General features: G+C 40.2%; 2 protein-coding genes across 5 annotated transcripts in view; both read right to left on the bottom strand.

The window, feature by feature from the left end:
• The window catches only part of cald1b (caldesmon 1b), a 31,992-nt gene extending 12,957 nt beyond the window's left edge, over positions 1-19,035 (bottom strand). For 2 of the 4 annotated variants that reach the window (XM_076885963.1, XM_076885964.1), the window contains exons 1-12: positions 8,243-8,406; positions 7,917-8,020; positions 4,838-4,963; positions 3,978-4,308; positions 3,814-3,855; positions 2,940-3,725; positions 2,511-2,546; positions 2,355-2,422; positions 1,974-2,220; positions 1,718-1,843; positions 706-749; positions 529-607 (exon numbers count right to left, since the gene is read on the bottom strand). In XM_076885963.1, coding sequence (XP_076742078.1) covers positions 529-607; positions 706-749; positions 1,718-1,843; positions 1,974-2,220; positions 2,355-2,422; positions 2,511-2,546; positions 2,940-3,725; positions 3,814-3,855; positions 3,978-4,308; positions 4,838-4,963; positions 7,917-7,990 — 1,959 coding nt within the window. In that variant the 5' untranslated portion in view covers positions 7,991-8,020; positions 8,243-8,406. Of the gene's footprint in view, positions 1-528; positions 608-705; positions 750-1,717; positions 1,844-1,973; positions 2,221-2,354; positions 2,423-2,510; positions 2,547-2,939; positions 3,726-3,813; positions 3,856-3,977; positions 4,309-4,837; positions 4,964-7,916; positions 8,021-8,242; positions 8,407-18,954 lie in introns of those variants that run through there. The other 2 variants (XM_076885962.1, XM_076885961.1) reach the window with 2 other exon arrangements.
• A 753-nt stretch (positions 19,036-19,788) lies between these two features.
• bpgm (2,3-bisphosphoglycerate mutase) lies at positions 19,789-23,959 on the bottom strand. Its single transcript, XM_004563743.3, has 3 exons — positions 23,823-23,959; positions 22,725-23,347; positions 19,789-21,538 (listed from the first exon to the last, which is right to left on the bottom strand). Exons 2-3 carry the CDS (start codon positions 23,323-23,325, stop codon positions 21,363-21,365), a joined length of 777 nt encoding a protein of 258 aa, XP_004563800.1. The 5' UTR covers positions 23,326-23,347; positions 23,823-23,959; the 3' UTR covers positions 19,789-21,362.
• Between the last annotated feature and the right edge of the window lie 284 nt (positions 23,960-24,243).

Raw genomic sequence — 24,243 nt, 5'->3', positions numbered from 1 at the left:
TTTAGTCAGACTCACATTAGTTAAAAATAATTATTCTTTCCATCTACAACCTATATTTGGAAGTATTGCTCTGTTCTGGGACCTACCCACCCATCTATGTGCATGGAGGTGGAGAATCTTAATTGGTGTGATTAATAATACCTGTGTTTACCTTCTATTTCATATGAAATAGGTCTACTGGATGTGCTGAATGTGAGTCATTATGAACCGTGGGTTGAGCTTGACTGTGTCATCTGACTGAACTAACACTACACTTCACCTCTCAGCCTGGTTTGACCCATTAATAGAGATGAGTCGATGACACTTAACCATACATATGATGTGAGACTTGCTCCATTTAAACCATTTACACCAGAAAAATGTGTTTCTCGTGTAGCTGATGCATCATACTCTGACTTCAAATGGACCATCTTAAGGTTGTTGCATTGGTTGCAACTTAAAAGAATATATGTTCAAATAAAACATGACTATTACTGCTACCTTTATTAAGGATGGTGATTAATATTTAACATAGAGATCAGCTCTCACCTGGATGGCAGAAGTGTATTGTTCCATTCTGTTGCCAATCTTGGAGACAATAGGAGTGTGTGACACTCTGGCTGTGGTGCTGCACAGATGAACCAGGCACTGGGCATTAGTAAAAGCCACCAACCACTTATTTATCGTTTTCTCTTGTACTGGAAAAAAATCTTTTTTGTGGCTTACCTTTTCTGGGCTGATTTACTGAGGAATTCTGCCTTCTCCCCAATCTGCACAAAACAATGTGGATTTTTACACCAAGTAGCGTTTCAAAGCCACAAATCACATTCTGCAACTCAATTCAATTCTATTTATATAGCGCCAAATCAGAAGAACAGTCAGGAAGGGGCAGCAATCTGCCATGACCGGTCAGTGCTGTGAGGTGGGGGGACACGACAAAAGACACACTCTACAAAAAAAGCTATGGTAGCGTTGCACCACAAGGTGTCATTATTTTTTTTAATCAATAGCATACAGCTTATATCAGTGGAATTAAAACCAGAACTTGATAAGGGAATGCCAAATGAACAAAAACAGTAGTCAGGAAAAAATGTTTGACCATAAAGGGAGAACAACAATATCTGTGCTCCACTTCGCACAAAGCATGGAAACAGGGGGAAACAGGTTGGCTGGCTCTGTCATCAAGTAACAAAATGAACCAGGCAGCACTCCAAATCATCTCACAGTATGTGAGAAAACCTAGATTTGAAAATGAAACAGTGTGTTATTTGCTTAGTACATGTCGTTGAGTCTCTGGTTGCCTTCCAACCTCATGGTGACAAAAAAAAAAACTCAAGGAATTTCTTTCAATTACATAAAAGTTTATAAAAACCAGATACATTATTTATACAAGACAGCTATATTTTACAGCCTGTACTATTACAGTGTCACTATTTTCAAGAGTTTACTCACACAAGTTATAATAAAAGCATTTTTCTCTATTCAGCTGGGTTTTCAGATATCTGGCTATGACTTCAAAGTTTGTTATTATTATAGTGCTCAAAGTATAATAAAGCATTTATTTAAATTACTCTAAAAAGATACACAGACACTTTTTGTTTCTACTGTGGATAAGTGGCCATATGTTTAGCTGGCTTTGCAGGATCTGGGCAAATACAACCGAGACTGTGTGTGTAAACTCAACTCAGTGAACCTTGTGTGACAACTAAGCCGTACGAACCAATTCTCAGACACTCACCTTAGAGGAGCCTTTGGGACTGATAGTAAAGGTTGGTTTTGTAGACCCCTCCTCCATCTGTTTCTTCTTCTCTGCAGCCTCCGCCCTCCTTTTCTCTATTTCTTCCTTCATCCTCTTTCTCTCCTCCTGTTACAAAAGCCCCATTTTGCTGTCACATTTCTGTAGCCACACATATGATAAATAGCACATATCCAAACCCATGCACTGTCTTAAATTGGTATATTTAACCCCTGAATGTCAAATAACACATCCTCGCCTGCTCCTTGGCTTTCTTTTCCTCTAGCGCCTGTTTCCTTTGCCTCTCCTCTTCCTCGAGGATCTTCTTCCTCTCCTCTCTCTTCCTCTTCAGCTCCTCCAGCTCTGCCTCGGCACCCTGCTGCTTCTGCTTCATCTTCTCAAACTCCTCACTTTCCGCATTGTTTCGTCTGCGCTTCAGCTCTTGCAGTTTTCGCTCAGCCTCCTGTCGCTCCAGGTCTTCTGCTTTAGTGGAGGGCGGATTGTCCCTGCTCGCAAACAGGCACAGTTTATTTAATTCACATGTTAAAATATGCAGATTAGACTTAACAGTGATCAAAATCATTGACTGTCTATAAGCAGTGGTCCCATTACATTGTGGAGACAGTTTGCCAAGATGTACCTTGATGTCTTTTCTGTTTTCTTTAATTTACTTTCAATGACAGCTCCATTCTGTTTGGTTGGTTCAATCTTTCAAAAAAGACGGGAAAAGAAAAGTTTTTCTTCCATAAAAGAAAAATAAACACATATTGAATATTGACAGCTAGTATTGTTTTACCTTCTCCTTAAACCCAAATCTCTTCGGCTTCTCCTCCTTCACACGAAGATGTGAAAATAAGAGAGAAAGAAAAGATCAGCAAGCATCCAGTGTCACACACACACACACACACACACACACACACACACACACACACACACACACACACACACACACACACACACACACACACACACACACAAAGGCCATCAAACAATAGTGGAGTACTGGTAGTGAATGCAAAGCAGATGTAAGCTAAAGAGCTATGACACTGCAGCATCCTTGATATCACCACCTCCAGCAAAACACTGCGACTGCACTGTGATCTGTGACCAAACCACAAAACCACATCACACAGCAAAGCAAGAACAAACCCACATAAATAAAGAGTGTTTTTTTACTTTGCAAATAGTTACATTAACACAAAAGTCCCACAAATACCATCAATACCTCCTCTTTCTTCTTCTTCTCTTCCATCTCTCTCTTTTTGCGCTTATCCTCTTCCTCTTTTTTCTTCTTCTCTTCAGCCTCCTTTTTCCTTTTTTCCTCCTCTACTTTCTTCTTCTCTTCCACTTCCCTTTTTCGTCTCTCCTCCTCTTCTTTCTTCCTTTGTTTCTCCTCTTCCTCCTTTTTCTTCTTCTCTTCCATTTCCTTCTTTCGTTTTTCCTCTTCTGCTTTCTTTTTCTTTTCTTCCATTTCCCTTTTCAGTTTTTCCTCTTCCTCTTTCTTCTTCTTTTCCTCCAGCTCCTTTTTTTGCCTTTCCTCTTCCTCTTTTCTCAGTCTCTCTTCCACCTCGGTGTTCTGCTTCTCTTCCTCTTCTTTCTTTTGTCTCTCTTCCAGCTCTCTTTTCTGTCTTTCCTCCTCTTCTTTTTTCATTTGTTCCTCCATCTCTTGTTTTTGTTTTTCCTCTTCCTCTTGTTTAAGCCTCTCCTCAGTTTCCTTCTGTTGTTTTTCCTCTTCTTCCTTCTTTCTCCTTTCCTCCTCCTCCCTTAGTGTCTTTTCTTCCTCCTCCTTCTGGAGTTTTTCCTCCATTTCCCTTTTTTGTCTTTCTTCCTCTTCTATCCTCCGCTTTTCTTCCATTTCCTTTTGATGCTTTTCTTCTTCTTCTTGCCTCTTCTTTTCTTCTTCTTCTTCATTGTCAACACCAGGCGCAGGCTCATCTTCAGCATCTTTATTTTCTAAACCTGGCTCCTCAGTGTCCACCTCTGTTGCTGCAGCCTTCTCCTCAGTCTCTTCCTACAAAAACAAATTAAATTTACTTCCCGTCAGTTTTATGGAGTTGGATTAATGAGTCTAAAAGAGGTAAAAAGACATAAAACTCTACCTCATTTTCTGTTGTTTGTGTTCTTGATTCTTCAACAGATTCCTGACAATCACAACAAAAATAAATCAATTAATCAATAAAAAAAATCACAATATAAAAACTTTTTTCCCCAGTAAATACATTATAATTTATAAAACAAACAAAAAGGCTGAAACACATCTTACCTTCTCGTCCTCCTTTGTGTCTTCTTCTTCTTTCCTCCAAGAGTTAGTATCAGTTCTCGTCACCTCCTCCTGGGCAGATTCCTCCTCCTTCTTCTCCTCCTCCTCCTCCTCTGTATTTTGTTGCCTGCTGATGCTGATGAAAGTCTGCTCTTCCAATGTGACGTCTGTGCCATTGGTGGTGCCAATTGTGGGATCGAGCTCCTTCTGTCTCTCCATGGCCTCCTTCATCCTCTTTTGCCTGCGTTCCTCCCTTCTGGCGAGGCGCTCCAGCAAAGCTTGATCATCATCTGCCCCTTCGTTTACGGCCGTGGAGGACTCTGTCTCTGTCACGCTGAAAAATTAAAGAACAAAAACAAAACACCAAAGATTAAATTCAATCAAAGTCGAACCTCAAAATCTTGGCTGCTATCAAATGTTTTGGTCTGATCAAGTGTGATGAACCCACAAGTCTTTCTGAGTGGAATTTTCTCCTGTGGCTAACCAGCGAAAACATCAATCCAAGAACCTCACAACCGCTGGAGCTTTCCAAATATTAAGGCTGGAGGGCTTTATCAATACCAAACACTTAGATAGGCTGTAGAGCTGCTGCGTTTTTCTTTTTCTCTCTCTCAGTGACGCTTACGCAGGAACAAAAAAGCATTTGAATAAAATTAAATGAAAAAACACTTTTTTGTTTTTTGTGACACAGTTAATTTGTGCAATAGGCCAAGGTAATAAAATGTGCTGCTTTTATACACAACAATTCAACTTGTGTGTAAATTTATTTTTCATACGTCAAAAAAAAGTTTTTTTCATTAAGAAAACCCCTAATGGGAAGTTACTTATTTAACCTCATTCTAGATGATGGCTACACATCTTACCTGTTAGTGTCGATCACCTCAGTCGTACCAGATTCCTCTGAGTCTTTCATCTTCTTTCTCTCCTCCCTTGCGCGTCTCCTTCGCTCCCGAGCCTCTTCCTCATCATCATCATTGGTGTTACCTGTCCTGAAAGAGCACATGTGCAGAATTACAGTCTTTTGTTTAAAATGCATTTTAGTTTTTTGGGTTAAACCATGAAAACACGTCAATCCACGTGAAAGCTACTTTGGCTTAATGGCAGCTTTTGTGCTAAAATATCACTGTCTAGTGTTAATGGCTAAAACACCCAATGAATCCAAGGTCCACTATTGATGAGCTGTCTTTAAAAATTATACTCTAGATCAGATTTCTAATCCCTAAACCTAACCAAGGAAGTTAAATAATTTGTGATAAAAGGCCCGAAACACCCTGTGAAGTTAAGCCACAACTGATGATGTGTCCTGCTGGTAAAGCTTTCAGGCTGCCTTTCTTCATAGTAGCCATCCCTCAAGACTTTCTTCATTTGAAGCAATGCATTATCAGAGATTGTAACATCTAGTCCTTTATTGAATCTGTAAATGCCTTGGTTTGGAGTTTGTGATATAGTTTCGGCTCATGTTTTGTTTTTTGTTTTTTGCCTATCACTTTGCTTGTGTATGCCTATTAGTTTAACTTCCTGTCTCTGTCTTTTTACTACACGTTTGCCTACGTGAGAATGCTGGATCGTTCCCAATGGTACTTTCCTCTTCTAGTATTTGTACTAGTATTAAAAGCTGACTGCAAATTCACTTTGACGCTGTATAGATGAACAGATGAAAACAAATTATGGACCTAACTGTAAATGCTTTGAGCTCCATGGACCTCGTGGTTGTGCCTACTTTACTTGTGACACACTATGACATGTTATGTAAGGCTTTAGTGTAGAGTGGAGTTTCCCATACACATTTTATTTTATGTTTTTAAGAAACCTAAAGTGACAAAACAAGTGTTTTTCCTGATAAAAATTTAAAAAACTTCACATAAATCAAAAACACAATTTCCTCCAAAAGAAATATGTGATATGTGACATTTTTATGTTGACCACATGAGAAGCTAAAGCCATACCATCTAAAGCTGATTTTAAAAGACACGATGAAGATTTGAGATACCACAACTGAGAGGAAAATAGTCTATAAGAAATAATTATAAACACACGTGCTACACATGCAAATGTCACATCCAAGAAGATGCGTGTACTTCAAAAGACTGGCTCACTTGGGACTTAATACTACAACATGTAATATATGAAAAAGGGAGAAAAAGCAACAGAATAGGGATGCAGAACAATGCTGTTCCTCTCCATCAACCCCATATCTCCTGTCAGTGACTTTCATCCAGCTTTGAATGCTTCCACAGTTAATCTTTCAACATGCCTGGGAGTATCTTTTTAAGTATTACCAGGCTTTATGAGACAGAGAGGGAGCTTGAAATGGTCCATTGATAGCACACGGGTATTATTTCCCTCTGCTCTTCCTGAATCTGCGAGGCAATCTTTTACAGATGTTGCGAGAGGTGGAAGGCAACCGCAAGAATCCTTTCTGTCTTTAAAACAGCAACAAAGACCCAAATGAGGCGGAAAGCCAATAAATCCACAGGCAAAGATTTCTCCAAGTGGCACGGATCACCTAGAGAAATCAGTGAGGAAGCAATCCAATTAGAGAGAACCCCAGCCAAAGCTTGAAGCTTCCTGACTGAGTGCTGTCAAAATGTCACAGTTACATTTCCAGACAACCAGCCCGAGGGACACGAAGCATAATAAATGAGGGGAAATATGATGGGAGCTACTTGGCTAACAGAGGTGCTGAGTGAAATGAAGGAAAGAGGCTAAAAAGCTCAGCTCAAGCAGTGTAAGTCTGAAGCCCTCGGAGCAGGCTATTATGCACTGGAATAAAAATGACAGTCAAAACATTCCAGTGTCGGCAGCGTTTGGAGAGGAACTGGAAGGCATAAAAGGAAGGGCAGGCTGGTTTGGCATGGCTGGCTGTGAGAAAATTGCAAGGAATGCTCTTCGTTGCTTGGGCACTGATGGCACATCTGATATGACAGCACCCGACTGGAAAAAGCACAACATGCTGGGCTATGTTTGGACATCTTGATTATATGATCACATAAAGGATTAAAGTGATCATAATCTTTTCAAATCCATTCAGAGAGTAAAATGCAGTGACCGCAGTGTTTGATCATCAGTTTAATTAGCTCTGCGATTAAACACTTCTGACATCTTTAAGTGTCAGCATCTCTCACTTTGTTTCTACTCCACCTGAGGTCACAGCAAGTACAAACCTTCTACTTTACACCACTGGGGTGGATATCAGCACCATCTTTTAAACATTATTGTTTAATTTACTGAGCACATGAAAGAGACTGAATGAAACAACAGAGAATGAAAGGTAAACCCAAACAGCAGCACAGATGACGGTCCCCTTAATGAGCTCAGGATAGTGTGGAGATCATTGGGCCATTATCGGCTCTTCCTTCTGCTCCGTGTGGAGACAAAAAACTCCATCATGCATCCTTCCATACATCAAACAACATATAGTATGCATATATAGAAAGGCCTGCTCACTGAGCATGTGTCCATGAGACGAACCAATCATCGGAGGGCACAGAAGAACGATCAGAAGAGGAACATCTTGTTTAATGTTTTCAGAATGGCTCACTGCACCCAAGGGTTTAAAAGTGTCACCACAGATGTGACTGGGAAACAGCTGCTGTTTAAAAACTAAAAAAAAAAGTGTGTGTGTGTGTGTGTGTGTGTGTGTGTGTGTGTGTGTGTGTGTGTGTGTGTGTGTGTGTGTTTCGGAGTGGGTGAGTAGGCCCTGCTAATCAAATATAAAATCTATCCGGTTTGTTTTGTGAGCCGACACAAATACTTTGCATGCTAACAATGCTAATGAGGCTTTAATTTAAGATGATGTGGTGTAAGATGTTCTGATATTCACAGTGCATTCACCCTTTTTTTGTGAGTTTCACTTGTAATTTTAAGTCTGCATGCTCAGGACTGTGTCTTTTGTGTGTGTGTGCATGTGTTGTTTTGCGCAGGTTTTACAGGATTACTCACTTTTCAGCTTCAAGGCGCATCTGCTCTCTCCTTTGCCTCCTCAGCTCCATGCGGCGGTCAAAGTCGTCATCCATGGTGGCCAAAAGGTTCTCCTTGCTTTCTCACTAAAAGACACAAATATAATGTCAGCATGAGTATCCTAAGTTAAATGAAATGGACATTTACTTTTTAATGCACATGTAAAAAAAAAGTTTAAACTCAATTAACAGCAGCTTGTAGGGTCCAGATTAACAGACACACATTGCAATATGACAAAGGGCCCACCCAAACTTTTTTTTAACATATGAAAAAATCAATAAAAACTTCTGTCTGCTGGTTTACAATACCTTAGCAATAGCGAAAGTTTAGTCCACGGACAACAGAGACTCCTCTCCTGTCATATATCAGCTCCCACAGTCTGGTTTATATCTCAGTCCTTCTGCAGCGCAAAAAGAATTCCTGCTTGTCTTTGCAGTGACTACAACTACCAGAAAAGGCAAAGCCTGCCTCTCTGCTCTCCTCTTTTTCTTTCTCAGCCTCCCTCCTCCTCAGGCAGACTCCTGCTCGCTCCCTCTGACTCTCACTTTTCCCTCCCTGATCTCTGAATTTGGACTTAAACTTTGTCTTATTCTGCTTACTGTACCTTGTCTGCTTTATCTAGCTTATGTCAGATGTGTCGGTTTTAATTTATAAAGGTTTCCACAGAATTATTCCGTGCTTCTAAAACGCTATTCACTGCACCACACTTACTGGTCACAGGACAGCTTTGCAGTGCGCAGTGGTTTATATTTCAGCAATTAGCCTGGCATGACGTTGGTTTTCAGTTGCCAAAGAAAAAAAAATGCCATTAGCCTTTTAATTACTTTTTTCCAACTAATAATTACTATAATGAATAATATTTGTAATTACTGGCTCTGTACTGGACAGATACATTTGTTATTAAACAGAGGAAGAAGAGTGCAATTTTTTCTCTCTCATTAAATTATTCAAACATGTTTGACTCCTCGTGTTTCCCTATGCTGTTATTGTAGTTTCATTGAAAACAGATAAAGAGATCCAGTGGGAAACGCAATCTACAAACAGGTTTCTTTGAACTTCAGAGGCGGGGCATTCCTGTGCATTTAAAAGGTAATTAGAGTTTCCAGCATCACAGATAAAATCATAGTTCTTGTAAAAGGTTGCCAAAGCTTATAATCTACAATCAACTGTTCAGCTAGATCAATCAACTGAAAACCAAAGCCCCCATTTTAGTAATAATAAAGCTGTAATCTGGCCTGCAGGGTTTCCCAAAGCTCACTAACGTCATACAGCCTGTGCCCAGTAACTAATTGCTAGTCTTTCTGGCTTAGAGAAAAGAACTGAGGGTTCATTTAAATGCACAGACTTAGATAAAATGGCTTCTTAGGCTGACACAAAATCCTTCATTTATAGCAGTTTTTGTGTCCACAGTGTCCTCCCACTACAGACATGGATGCTAAGGTAACTGATGGTTCTTGGCTGAAAATGTGAGTGTGAGGGGGAACTTTTGTGTGTGTGAGTGTCTGGCAGTCCTGTAGGAACCTGTCTAGTGAAATCCTGCTTCTACTCCACTGTCATCACATCCCTGGTTGGTTAAAATAGCTGAAGGACAGCAAATTATTGAAAAGTTAGGGAATAAACCAAAGTATATATTTATAAATGGGCTGCTGCTGATCCCACATTTGTTATTGGAATAAGACTGCTCAAATCCAGTGTTCAGCATGCAATAAAATTATAGTTTTCCAAATGTTTGCTCTTTCTTTGGATGAACATGAAGTTGTGCAACTAGCCAATTGCTCCTACAGTGGGGCAAAAAAGTATTTAGTCAGCTACCGATTGTGCAAGTTCCCCCACCTAAAATGATGACAGAGGTCAGTAGGGATGGGTTCTGACATAAACGGTAGTAACCAGACCGAAAAGCAGCGCACATTTCGGTGCTTTATTTCGGTGCTTTTTTTTCCTGAGCTGTGATACACTTCTAGCCAATCATTTTACGTTTCCGAGGATAGTAGGCGGGGCCAGGTACGTACGTTCTTTTATGCAGAGCTACAGATTAAAAATGCCCAAGGCGAAGCGGTCAAAAGTCCGGCTGTACTTCACAGCAAAATATGCAAACTCAGCAGCCTGCAACAAGTGCTTTAAGCTGATACTGTGATACTGTCAAAGGAGGTAACACCTCGAATCCGATGAAACACCTGGCGACGCATAGCGTTTTTTTTTTAAAAGCCGAGAAATGCGCCGTATTTGATGGCAGCAGCAGCCGTTCTTCTCTGCGTGAGTAGCTTAATGTTGTTTGTGTGTAATTTACGTTGAGTAGGCTAACCACGTTATTACATTAATGCATGTAAGGTAAACTAGCAAACATCATCATAGCTACATGCGGCTGTCTTCTTGTTTGATGGCAGATACTCCCTTCACCCTGGCCAAAAAGGCTAAAATGACCAAAGAAAAAGAGGGAAACAGCTAAACATGAGAGGTTTTTGGACAAAGTTTGTATTTTTTCCATTGTTTAAGCACTGCTTCCAGCTAAGAGTGATACCATATATGCCCCATAGCTGCAGAAAAGGCACACATTGTTATCTTTTTACAAAAAACCAGCTGAATATGAGAGGTTTTTGGACCAATTTTGTGTTCTCCATTCTTTAAGCACCGGTTTGAGCACCGTTTGAGCACCGGCACCGTTTCAAAAGTACCGATTTGGCACCGGTATCAGATAAAACCTAAACGATACCCATCCCTAGAGGTCAGTAATTTGCACCAGAGGTACACTTCAACTGTGAGAGACAGAATGTGAAAAAAAAAAATCCATGAATCCACATGGTAGGATTTGTAAAGAATTTATTCGTAAATCAGGGTGGAAAATAAGTATTTGGTCAATAACAAAAATACAACTCAATACTTTGAAACATAACCTTTGTTGGCAATAACAGAGGTCAAACGTTTACTATAGGTCTTTACCAGGTTTGCACACACAGTAGCTGGTATTTTGGCCCATTCCTCCATGCAGATCTTCTCGAGAGCAGTGATGTTTTGGGGCTGTCGCCGAGCAACACGGACTTTCAACTCCCGCCACAGATTTTCTATGGGGTTGAGGTCTGGAGACTGGCTAGGCCACTCCAGGACTTTCACATGCGTCTTACGGAGCCACTCCTTTGTTGCCCGGGCGGTGTGTTTTGGATCATTGTCATGTTGGAAGACCCAGCCTCGTTTCATCTTCAAAGTTCTCACTGATGGAAGGAGGTTTTGGCTCAAAATCTTACGATACATGGCCCCATTCATTCTGTCCTTAACACGGATCAGTCGTCCTGTCCCCTTGGCAGAAAAACAGCCCCATAGCATGATGTTTCCACCCCCATGCTTCACAGTAGGTATGGTGTTCTTGGGATGCAACTCAGTATTCTTCTTCCTCCAAACACGACGAGTTGAGTTTATACCAAAAAGTTCTACTTTGGTTTCATCTGACCACATGACATTCTCCCAATCCTCTGCTGTATCATCCATGTGCTCTCTGGCAAACTTCAGACGGGCCTGGACATGCACTGGCTTCAGCAGCGGAACACGTCTGGCACTGCGGGATTTGATTCCCTGCCGTTGTAGTGTGTTACTGATGGTGACCTTTGTTACTTTGGTCCCAGCTCTCTGCAGGTCATTCACCAGGTCCCCCCGTGTGGTTCTGGGATCTTTGCTCACCGTTCTCATGATCATTTTGACCCCACGGGATGAGATCTTGCGTGGAGCCCCAGATCGAGGGAGATTATCAGTGGTCTTGTATGTCTTCCATTTTCTGATGATTGCTCCCACAGTTGATTTTTTCACACCAAGCTGCTTGCCTATTGTAGATTCACTCTTCCCAGTCTGGTGCAGGTCTACAATACTTTTCCTGGTGTCCTTCGAAAGCTCTTTGGTCTTGGCCATGGCGGCGTTTGGAGTCTGACTGTTTGAGGCTGTGGACAGGTGTCTTTTATACAGATGATGAGTTCAAACAGGTGCCATTCATACAGGTAACGAGTGGGGGACAGAAAAGCTTCTTACAGAAGACGTTACAGGTCTGTGAGAGCCAGAGATTTTCCTTGTTTGAGGTGACCAAATACTTATTTTCCACCCTGATTTACGAATAAATTCTTTACAAATCCTACCATGTGAATTCATGGATTTTTTTTCACATTCTGTCTCTCACAGTTGAAGTGTACCTCTGGTGCAAATTACTGACCTCTGTCATCATTTTAAGTGGGGGAACTTGCACAATCGGTGGCTGACTAAATACTTTTTTGCCCCACTGTAGGTGCCCTCCTACTGCTAGTAGTGCAAGCAGCAACACTTAGTCGGTCGCTGGGCCGTGCTGATTTAGAAAACATCATACCAATTTTTTTGTGAGACTGCAGCTGAAAGTCATGCACCCTGTACTGAAAATAGAAAATAAAATCAGTTTAGTCTTGAGCCAAAAAGACTGCAACTATCTTTAGGAAGCTCTAACCTATGACAAATAGGCATTCCTGTCTTTCACAATAGAAACAGAACAAGAGCCAGCACTGGGAGATTACATCACACTTTTTAACTTAAGGTCAAACAACTCTATTTTCTAGCCTTAGAAACAATCATACAATACATTATAAGGCAGTTCAAAGAAAGCTTAACCCGGCTAGCTTTACTTTCATTCTTGGTCATATAAGGTTATACTAAAGAGGGCCACTTCACTCTCATCGCTGTATTTTTGTTTCAAGATTTTCAGATCTGCAGAGGAGCCCACCAACAGTAAGCAGTGCATCATAATGGGACATAAGCATGTCACAGTTTAGTTTGTACTATGACCGGTACCATACACAGTCATTTAGACTTACAAACAAAATGAGCCAAAAGCGTCCCTTTCCCTGAAACACCCAAATCTGTTGAGTTTCCCAGGAAAAGGATGGCACTCTTTTAGACTTTACCCTTGTGGGAAACTGAACAGAGATTTATTGGCACCGAAAAACTGACACCCCCGTTTTGATGCTGGACTGAACCACCACTTACAACCACTGGCACTTTATATAATTACTGTATAATTTATCCATATCTTACTGATCTTGATTGCACTACTGTAAATGCTGTATAGACAATCATACTGTACAATACAATAATTATAGTTTTACAACTGTTTATTAATACTTGCAATTGTATATCTATAATCTGCTATAGCTTTTCATATTTATAACCATACGTATAACCTGTTCATAGCCTGTATATAGCTTGTACATTCACTTCAGTTATAGCCTGTACATACTTATTCATAACATACCTTCATACCGTGTACATTGTATCATATCTCTAATAGATCTATATTCTGTAATATATCTATATTATTGCTAATGTACTTTCAGGATGGATGCAAACTGCATTTCATTGCCATGTACTTGTGACGTGTGCAATGACAATAAAGTTGAATTCTATTCTATTCTATTCTATTCTATTCTATTCTATGCTTTTCTAATAGATTGCTTAATATATACATATAATCGACGGTGCTCTATAGAGACCAGAATTAAACAAGGACTTTCTCTAAAATCTGGAAGAACAAGCTAAAATTCAGCATTGGAGAAAAAAAGCTAAAATGAACATTATGTTCTCTTAATAACACATGCAAGTGCAGTTATTAGCAAATGTACTTCAAACAGCATAAAACACGTTTTTGTTGGGGACTATTTTCTGTCAGCACCAATGCACAATGATTATATTGTATACTACACATTAGCAATCAAGCAAAAGGCCTTGTATTTGTTTGCAACTACAGTACATTGTAGTGTTTTGCAAACCATGTGCTATACAAAGAAATAAATGATGGATATTTGGTCAGATCAATGAGTCATTCGGTCAGATGCAGCATGAAAGGGAGTGCAGGGGAGAAGGTGGGTTGCAAAGCAGACTGGAGATTCTCAGAAACTGTGGCCTGTCTAAAGAAGTGCCCTTTATTAGGATTCACCTATTGGATGCACATCAGGGTATGAGTTGGGCTATCAGCTGATGTACGCTGACAATGACCAAAGCTTATTTGCCAGGATTGTGAATGAGGATGACTTTCTTTTCTGTGTGAACTAACTGTTAGACTCACTTGTCACTTGTTCACTGACTTAATCCTTCTCAGGGTCACAAGTGACAACCTGTTCATCACTCTCTCACAGCCTCATGGGATGAGAAGAGGTCTGAGCATCATAAAAGGTGGTCTGAATTATGGATTCTATGGAGCATCACGCAAGGACTGACTGAGCTGAACAACTCAGAGATGTCTGAATGGTGAAGCAGGAATGTTTGGATGGGCTAACGCAAACATTGCCTCACTGGTCCGCTGATGCCAGTGAAGATCTCTATTTATAAAGGTTCAAATCTCTTGAGAGTTTTTAGACTTTATAATGTTTAAACTTTCTAATGTGATTGCCTTTCTTCCCAGCTTTTGTCTACACTGAGAGACATGCACTTAACAGCACAGACATTATTCTCCGAGTTCCCCATAACAGACAGATGATTTGTATAGTTCAGATTACCTCTAGGAATAACTTTTTCTATATTTTGTTATATATATTTTGGTTGAAGGCCCAAAAATATGTGGAAGCACTGATCACACTGGCACTTTGATTTAAATATATTTCTCCCGCTACTTGAGCACACTGCTTTCATGCAGCAAAAGAATCACAAAAAACACACTGTTCATGAATATTTAGCCTTATATGACTGGCTTGCATTAAGTCAGATGTAAAAAAATCAAACTCTGACATTTACAGCTAAATAAAACTGTGACTTCTGAGGGAATGCGTTTACTCCAATGAAACCAAAGACAGTCAGAATATGCAGGTACTTAGCCTAACTTAGCATAAAGACTGGAGGTAAAGGCTAAAGCAAGCCTGGTTACACCTAAACAAAAAAATCCCTTCTCATCACCTGTACACGTCACTAACTATATATTTATATGTCACTATTCATCTGTTCAGTGCGCATGTCATATCTGTCTACACTGCTATTATTTATCCCAAAATGTCAACGGCGTCAAACCATGTATATTTGTCTATAAATTAAACAGAAATGTCTATTAAACATTTACAGGTGTTGGTAGCTAACCGATTTTTTTACAACTTACAACAGCTCCTACCTTTCCCAGCCTTCATCTCAAGCTAAGCTAATCATAATTTGGGTTTTTTCTTTTTCACAAAAAAGTCCCCCCAAATCATTATTAGGTACTCTATTGCTTTAAATGATGACAGCACAATCTTCTGCTACCCTGCAGCACTGTGCCATGCTGCTACCTTACTAGTTCTAATATATAAAACCCAAACCAATAGTGGGAATTCAACCTGATAACTGGAGAGCTTTCTGAAGCAGCAATGAATGGCAAAACTTCACCTTTAAAGGAAGCCAAACAACCAGCTGCAGATCATGAGGAAGCACATTTTGCAAACATGGCATAAAGTCTACATCACAATAATATTCAGTCAGTGCTAATGTACTAAGTACATTAAAAGAAAGCCTGCAGGTCTCTGGCATATTCAGATAGATGTGACTGAACACATGTACCTATAAAATTTTAAGTAATAAAAACAGTCCTGGAAAAACACAATAGTAACCCATGCCAGTGTCCCTTATCCAAAGCGGTTAATTCACAGTAAGCCCACGTTTGACTTCTTCGTTTCTGAAAGCCAACTTGGATTTAGCCCGAGAATCCCTCAAGTAGTCCATCGAAGCTCGTAATAAGTCTTATAAGCCTTTCACTAAAAGCCCCGTAATTACATCAGCTAAATGCTTCTCCTTTGGCTCTCCAGTTTTGTGTAAACACCATGTGCTGTTTGTATATTGTCGGCCTTTGTGATTACTGCCTTACTGATGGTGTCTTTACAGAGTGTCTCCAAATGTATCAGTCAGACATCAAAAAGAGCCTGAGACAGAGACTCTGTTCTGTTTAACACTGTTCCTAATGTGTGATTAACATTTGGTTTGGCATGTAAGAGAAAACTTCACATCTTCAATCAGGAAATGTTCACCACAGACAGGCGCACAGCTGGATACTAGTAACTGCACAGCTCTGTCTCTATTGCAATGAGTCCAGCAATAACTGTGGATGCAAGAAAAAAAGGAAAATAAACTTTTCCAGCATACTACTCTTCTAAATTATGATCATTTTAGAGAAACATGCCAGCAGACTTTATAGCTACATGTCAGTTACTGCTGAGATTGTTAACTCTGAGGGTGACAGATACTGTAAAGTAGCCGTTTCCCATTGTTTCCAGTCTTTGTGTTTTAGGTGGGCCTACAGTCACGAGGTCAGAATAACTATACATGAATATTTCTTTAATCGATTCCTTTGACTTGTATTCTGTCTGACTGGCTAATTGTAAGGTTGGTAACTGACATCATATGACTGTTTAATACCTGCCCAAAACTGCATTAGCTAAATATCTACAGCACATATAGGATGCGCTGCAGAAACTAAATCAAAAAAGACAGACAAGTTTCTCACTGAAGGATAAAAAAAAGTACTTCAACACATTTATATGTAGATAAACAGCTGCCAGAGAGGCGTTTGCAATCAATCAAGAAGCCACAGCTGCTTACTCCACATGACCAAACATGGTCACATTCAAAAAAGTCCATCACCAGGATACAAATCACACACAGTTTACAAGCAACAACATACTGTACTGGTGACCTTTTCTGTTGCTCATTAAAATATTTGTAAAAAGAGCCGAAAAGGAGTCTGTGCTGTTTTGTGGCTGTTGATGTGAAGATTTGCAACTATCTTGTCAGCTTTGCGCAAAGCGACAGGGGCCTTTAGTAAATTCGAGCCCTTCGGCTCTTGACTCTGCAGCACCGATTGGTTTTATTAAACAAATGGTTTATAATAGCTTATAATCAGCTGATGGAAATTGTTGTTTGATTGCTGATAAAACATTGCAAAGTGGGAGCGATCATTGACTGGAATGAAATATGTGTGGTGACACAATTCAATAAATAATCCTAATTCAAAGCCAAGTTATCGCTTCATCCTCAGCCGGGCACTCAATGGAAATAGATGCAGCTACGTGCACTCCCTGCTCTTGGCCTCCTTTTAAGGAAGTACACAGGCAGTGTTAGTTGTAATGTCCCTGCCATGGACAGAGATCGTGGTTTACTCAAGAAAATACCTGCTGCTAAACAAAGTGGTAACCCAGGAATAACTTATTTCCATTGTGATCACCGTGAATAAGCTTTCCAAAAATAGTGCTGGGAGGCAAAACCCAAACTGGAAGGGTGATTATTAAAAAAGACCATGAGAAAAAGCAGGACCCTTGAAATGATTCCTAACTCCAAATCATTCTTCTCTTGGTGTTGGGAATGCTATTTCTCCTGTATGGCAGACTGATCGCTGACAAATGACTTCATTAACATTAGTGCCACTAATGTTCACCCTTTAACCTCTTGTAATTTGCTCATGTGGAAAACCATTTCCTCTCCCATTTAGAGTGCCCCACCTGTACAACCAGAGACCATGCAGTGTGCTTTTCTTTCAAATCGCTCCACTGCTGAGGCACAAAGACCCGTTTGTGCTCACATTAAAACACCAGCAGCTGAATTTTTCCCGTATCACTTTCTCAGTTGGCAAACTTGATTCACAACTTTTTAAATGGCTGATTTTCAACTCAAACTGCAGCAGCTCCCATGTGTTCACGCTCAAAAGACATTTTGTATTTCCATCTGTATCCAGACACAGTTGGCACCATGCAGACAATAGCGTTTGGACTGTACTAATTAAAAAGGGGGAAAAAGTCATACACAACTAAACATTAAACATAAATATCTGAATTGCTCTACTTTCTGAGAATGTGTTCTCTTGTACTTGTGCATACTGGATATGAAAGACTGGAAGTCCAATGCGTTAACAATATCTTTTACATTTTGTGCATACACAGCTGTTTTCACTTTCAGGATACAAAGTCATCCCGATTTCTGTAATCAAGATGGGTGAGGGAGAATGCTCTTCAAATCCAAACACATTTCCAGTCCCAGACTAGATCAGCCTCCGGTCACAAACTCGCACGCTGCAACCGAGTGTGGTCCAGCCTTTATCTGCAATACCATCTAAGGAATAGGAGGCCGACTTGGCATGTCCACTACACCAAACAGTGTGTCCACAGCCAGACGTCCGCTTAATATATGAGCAACAGAAAACTAAAACTGAATTATGGCTTCGACTTCTGTCGTTCTGTTGCACAGAAAGATGCAAGTATCTAAGCTTCATGAAAGGAGGGAGGAAAAACAAGAATATGGGCAGCTGAAACCACTTATTTGCAGAAGTCCCCGCCAGCAAATTGTACATGATTAAGCTCACAATTACTTCATGAAAAGGGATTGTGAGACTTGTTTTGTTTCTGTCACTCCTTGTTAGAGTTCTTTTTCTATGCAGCTTGGATCCAGTAGAATCAATTTTCTTTATAACAATGAAATTTTCTTTCTAGTATTAAAGATAAAAATATAAACACAGTGTAAAAAGATATTTCACATCAACTTCAGTTTTCATGATACCTCTTTCCCACTCTTGTCTCTGCTTGAGGATGTTAAAAACTTGTATTGAGGGAATACAATTAAGTTCTCCTAATATCTCTGTGTGGAAAGTCTCCCATAGAGATCTAAACATTTAGTTTCTTTAACAATGAATGTCGTGCACTTATATTTATGTTCTATTTCTTCAGTTTCATCTCTTTTCAAGCAATCTAGAATGAGGATGGCATGCTCAGATGTAATAATTAGTACTACAGAAGAAGTACAAAAGTGAGGCATCCATATAAAATATAACCTAACAAATCTTTTCAAGAGTCTTCTTTGGGGTGTTTCAAAATCTGAACCAGCCCGTCTTTTTGTCCTCACATCAAATGATACATGAAACCACTGCAAATTCAACAGTCATTAGCAGCTGTAAATATGTACTTCACTCCGATTATACAGTTTTTTCCACACAAGTCAGTCTAAATACAAAACACAACATCCCTATATGCCTGCGCTAATGACCTTGTGAAGCGACATCACACATTATGATTAAACTTACCAGGCCTGCAGACCAAAGCGGCTGGAAATCAGCAGGCACAGAGCGACCAGGGGTTTATAAGCAGAGCATGCAATGTGCAGCTCCGCCTGCTCAAGCTGCAAACTCACTGAGTTTCACAGGGTTGACATGAGTATGCACACAGGTTAACTTTAGGGATGTCTTTAAATTGCAGTGCAACTGATTCCTCTGGTTGATAAAGGTTAAAAATATTAAACATAGATTCAATTTTCTAACTTGCGCTTTCTTTTCTATGCAGTTTAGCAGTGCTGCATTATTGTGTGTAAAAATCTTTCTGACTGAAGTGCAGTATTTGGCTTCTAGATGTATTGGGTTAAATGACAGATGTACTTAATGAGCCTGTCTGATTGTTAAAGGATAGATATAAACACGGTGGTCCATACATTAGCATATCAGTTAAATACATGTATTGCTCCTGCCACATAAGTTGGAATAAAAACAATCACATTGATCATTTCATTTAGGAGCATTTCCATCCAATTAGAGGGTTTCTCCCGGTCTCAGCCTCAGTGGTTTGGCCAAATTACAGAAAGGGTTGAGAAATGAAGAACCACTCTTCTGAGTCCATGTGCGGTAGCCAAACAGACTCAGTCGTTTATTGATTCCAGCGGGCTCGAGGCGACCGGAATCCAAATTGCGAGGATGTCTGCACTTCCAAAACAAGCATTATTGTTTATTTTCCCGATTTGGTTCAGTTGCTCCATCACATAATTTATAGTTGACTGTATATCAGGGCAACATCTGGAACACCCTTCTCTTCAATAATAAAGAGCAATCAGATAAAAACAAAGCTGAAAATGAAACATAACACAGAAATAAGTTTATGTTTTTGGAAAGTTAGAATTCCATTTTATTCATCTTGAGAGTTTTTATTCAACTCTCAAATGGCAAGGTGAGAACAGCAGGGAGGTCATTAAGCTAGCTTACAGGAAATATAAATATATCAGTGTTTCTACCCTTTAGTACCTAGAAATGTTAAAAATGTATCCATTTTGCCTGTTGACCTAACAAACCGGTTACGCCTTACAGTGGCAGCGAAACGCAAGAAACTGAGAACAAAAAAACAAAAAAAAAGAGACAACAATTACACACATTTACAACATATTAAAAACATTAAAGCAGTGTGAGCCACATATAACGGTAAAATAGTTCTGCTGTAAGACAATGTGCAAACAGTGACATCTTCTCTCATTACATAACATCAAATGGCCCATGTAGGACTGTAATTAAGAAATAAAAATAGCTAGTTGTCATACCAATATATCCATGAGTGTAAGTGTTTTGAACTCAATCTGTTATGTGTCAGAGTTGATGTACTGTTTAAAGCAGATTCTGCTGCATTGAGTAGGCCATTAAAAGGTATCAGTAACTTATCCACATTCAATTTCAGCATTTCACAGCATTTGAGTGGCTTTATTACCCAATTCTTGGAATGAATGGGCTGGTTTGTAATTTTTCTGAGGTAAGATTTCTTAATGGAGTGCTTTTATTCTTAAAGAGAACCTGTTCTGCTGATTTCCAGCTCCATATTCATATTTTTGGACTCTACACGAGTAGCTTTGCATGATTCACAGTTCAAAATAATCCCAGTTTATCTCACAGCTGGCCTTTGTGCCACACCTCAGTTCATCCACTGTATGAAACAAGACGTTTTAGTGTTTCTCCCTTTAAACCAAGTAGTCAGCGCTAGAGCCGTCCGCCTGAGATGGCTGTATAAAGAATATCCCTTCTCAATGACATCACAGAGAGGCCAGAGAAAAAAAAACTGTTTGAAACCAAGTGTTTAACTGATTTCAAACAAGTGAAGCCTGAGCTTTTTCCATCCATCAATGTAACAGCGCACACCTGAAGGTAAATAAGGAAAAGCATAACAGGTCCACTTTCAATAAAAGACCTGTTTCAGGTGCCGAATAAAAACTGAAGGCACAGGTTAGAAACCCTGTCACACAAAAACACCTTTAAGAGAGGAAATATATTTTGCATTTTAATATTTTGCCACATCAGTGCATTGCTATGAATCTGTAAAGTAGAGTTACAGTGCAAGAAACCTAATAACTAAATAAATACATAAATAAAACCCTTAAGTGTTACCCAGCTGGCATTCACAGTGGCATTCAAGCTACAGACCAAATGTCTTCTCAGTGCTTACACAAAAACATTTAGCACAACATTAAAACATTTACACACACACACACACACACACACACACACACATCTCTGAACTTCTCCGTGTCCCAGTAGAATGACAATCTGTTGTTGCAGTTGTCTGTTATTAAATAAGGAGTTATTCAAGTTTGTTGAGTTTGGCATTTGCCATAGCTAATAAAAAAAAAGTGCTCAGAGGCAGCAAGAATGAAACTATATTACGTCTTACAACTATTGCAATGCGTTCAAGTTGTTGTTTTGGCTTTTCCCTGGTCTTCCACCTTTTTAATGGCTGCCTGAATCTTTTCCTGGTCTCCCAGCAGTTGTCGAGGTTTCACCGGCTTGAGGTTTTCATCCAGCTCGAGCAGCACAGGTATCCCTGTAGGTAAAGTCACGCTGGCAATGTCCTCATCTGATATACCTGGAGAAAGGAGGAGTAATATTCATCCAATACAAGCCATTCACAATAGGGCTGTTCGATATAACGATATATATCGGATGACGATATAAAAACGTCTATCGTTTCATTTTACGCTATCGTTTGTTTCGTGGTGTTGCAAAATAAACTGTTTACGGTAATATTTTTTCATCATTTTGATGGTCACTGTAGTGGTTATATTAATTTCTTTAAGTTTTCTCTTTCTCTTATATTTTATATAACCACACTACTGACGGGCAAGCGCCTGTTTTATGCGTTGTGGTTAGCAACAACGACGGTAACACCATAGCGTGTCCGCTTGTTTATGTTCCACATAAACCTTTCACAATAAAGCTCAAGATCCTGTTGAGACTTTTCAAAATAAACTGAATCACGTGAAAGAGCAGATTATTTACGGATGAGAAGTAAAAAAGAGCCGCCAGGTGCTAAAAAATAAACCTTAGACTCAAACGTTAGAACAAGCTTTCCCCTGCAGCACGCCGTGTAATAAATACTCACAAAGAAAACGGCGGCCGTTACAACTTATGTCTAAAAATGTATAGTTTCATGCATAGGTTAAAACACTCGACTCCAGCTACATGACGCACAGCTGGAAACACTTCCCGCAAGACGAGCTGCCCGAGATTCACAGAATTTACAGAAAATGTTACATTTTTGTGATTTATATCGTTATCGGACGATAGAATTCTTATATCGGGATATGAGATTTTGGTCATATCGCACAGCCCTAATTCACAACCATGACCAATTACAGTTTGCAGTCTTTTAGTTTGAATCACTGCTAGAGAATGAGATCATATTCAGCAAAGCTGTAATGTTAGTCTGCTCCAGCCTGCATGTATCCTCTGCTTCCTGTAATTATCTACAGGTACGGTAACACCCAATATGTGTCAAGTTACAGAGCGGGCAGTACAAGCAGGTTGATAAAAGGTCATAGTCACTGCAAATGTAACACAAACTCAGTGGCCTTTCGACAAGAGGTCGACCACTTTCCAATTCTGGAAGTGAAATAGGTCCTTTCCAATTCATTGACTCTGATGACCAGAAGCAGAAGACTGTAGAGTTCAGAGGCAGCTGCTGATTTCAACTACAGTATTGCAGGAATGCATTCACCCTACAGAGACAAAGTCTCAGCGAGCATTGTTTATGGCAGGTTATGGTAGCATACCTTCCAGGTGTTTCAGCAGGGCCCTGCAGCTGTTTCCATGAGCAGAAATGAGGGCAGTCTTGCCCTTCCTTATCACTGGCACCACAGTGCTGTCCCAGTATGGCAGCAGCCTGTCCAACACCTCCTTCAGGCTCTCAGCTCGGGGAAGCTTCTCCTTCGAGACATCACATGTGGTGTATCTACGGTCATTGTAGATTTCATGGAAGTAAGGGTGGGATTCATCAATCGGGGGTGGAGTGATGTCATAGCTCCTTCTCCACAGCTTCACTTTTTCCTCTCCATGTTGCTGAGCCATTTCTGCCCGGTTGAGTCCAATCAGAGAGCCGTAGTGTCGTTCGTTAAGCCTCCAGGACTTGACAACAGGGACCCATTCCTGACCCATAGCCTCAATCACCAGCCATGCTGTCTGGATCGAGCGGCTAAGTATGGACGTGAACACGATGTCAAACTTGTATCCCTGCTCCTTCAAGAGCCTTCCACAGTCCTGGGCCTCCTTCACCCCATTCTCACTCAGCTTCTGGTCCACCCAGCTGCAGAATCGGTTCTCTTTATTCCAGGCCCCTTCTCCATGTCTCAGCAGAAACAGTTTGTACTTGGACATCCGGAGAGTTTGCTGCAGGCACCTGCACAAATTCAACAGAAATTAACAAAGAGGCAATGTAGAGAGCAAAGTAAAGATTTGACACAGATGCAAAAAGGATCTGTGTCCAGCTTGAGATGTACATCCTAATGAATCACACGTTTGTGGAGCAGGGACCTCTTTTAGAGAGAGCCAGCAAAAGGTCACAGGTTGTTTTTAGCCGGCTGAGAGTTAGCTACAGCAGATGCACTCATTAACCCTTACTCTTTATTTGCTGAAGATAAAACAACAATTAACGATAGCTAGCCAGCATATAAGCACTTTTTTGTCATGTTGCTGTAAAGCTTTAAAGCTAACCTCAAAGGATGGGCGACGATACCTAAAAGAGCCCTAACCCTGCCTGTTATGGCCGCTTAAACCGACATAAAGAGAGGATTAATATATTTAAAAACAGAACTGTAAACTTTGAGGTTTCTCATCCCAAACTGATGGGAACATTGTAAAAAACGTCGTCTTACCACGTTAGAATATTATATCCGGCTAAATGTAGCTGGTACACCCGTTAATGTTGACAGCAGTACACCACAGGCCAAGCACGGTAGCGTCCCCTGGACGTTGTCGATTGACAGTCCAGCCGTCCAATAGGAACGTCGAATATCACACACAGGCGGTACTACTGCTAAACGTTATGTCTATATAAGGAGCAGCTGCAAGCGTCAGACTCGTTCACTGTGGATAGAGAAGCTGGGAGAAGGCGTTGCCTGTGTCACAACCGTAGACGTGTTTCGATTACCGTGTGAAAAAACAGACCAAATTTAAAATTACTCAAGAGCAACGACATTGTTCTTTGGTCTATCCGGTTCTTCAAGCTCTATTATATAAAGTAAGCTAGCCTACTGGGAAGCTGTTATGGTTCAGTCTGGATTTTGCTAAGAAGTG

This window comes from Maylandia zebra, linkage group LG7 (assembly GCF_041146795.1).
Source record: "Maylandia zebra isolate NMK-2024a linkage group LG7, Mzebra_GT3a, whole genome shotgun sequence".
In the NCBI taxonomy this organism is placed as follows: Eukaryota; Metazoa; Chordata; class Actinopteri; order Cichliformes; family Cichlidae; genus Maylandia; species Maylandia zebra.
This window is presented reverse-complemented; position numbering and strand designations above follow the sequence as displayed.

Bases quoted from the DNA above. Each gene is read 5' to 3' on its own strand.
- bpgm (XM_004563743.3), bottom strand. From the start codon at position 23,325: ATGTCCAAGTACAAACTGTTTCTGCTGAGACATGGAGAAGGGGCCTGG. The intron at 21,539-22,724 runs GTATGCTACCAT...TCCTTTCTCCAG, and splicing joins CCTGCTGAAACACCTGGAAG to GTATATCAGATGAGGACATT.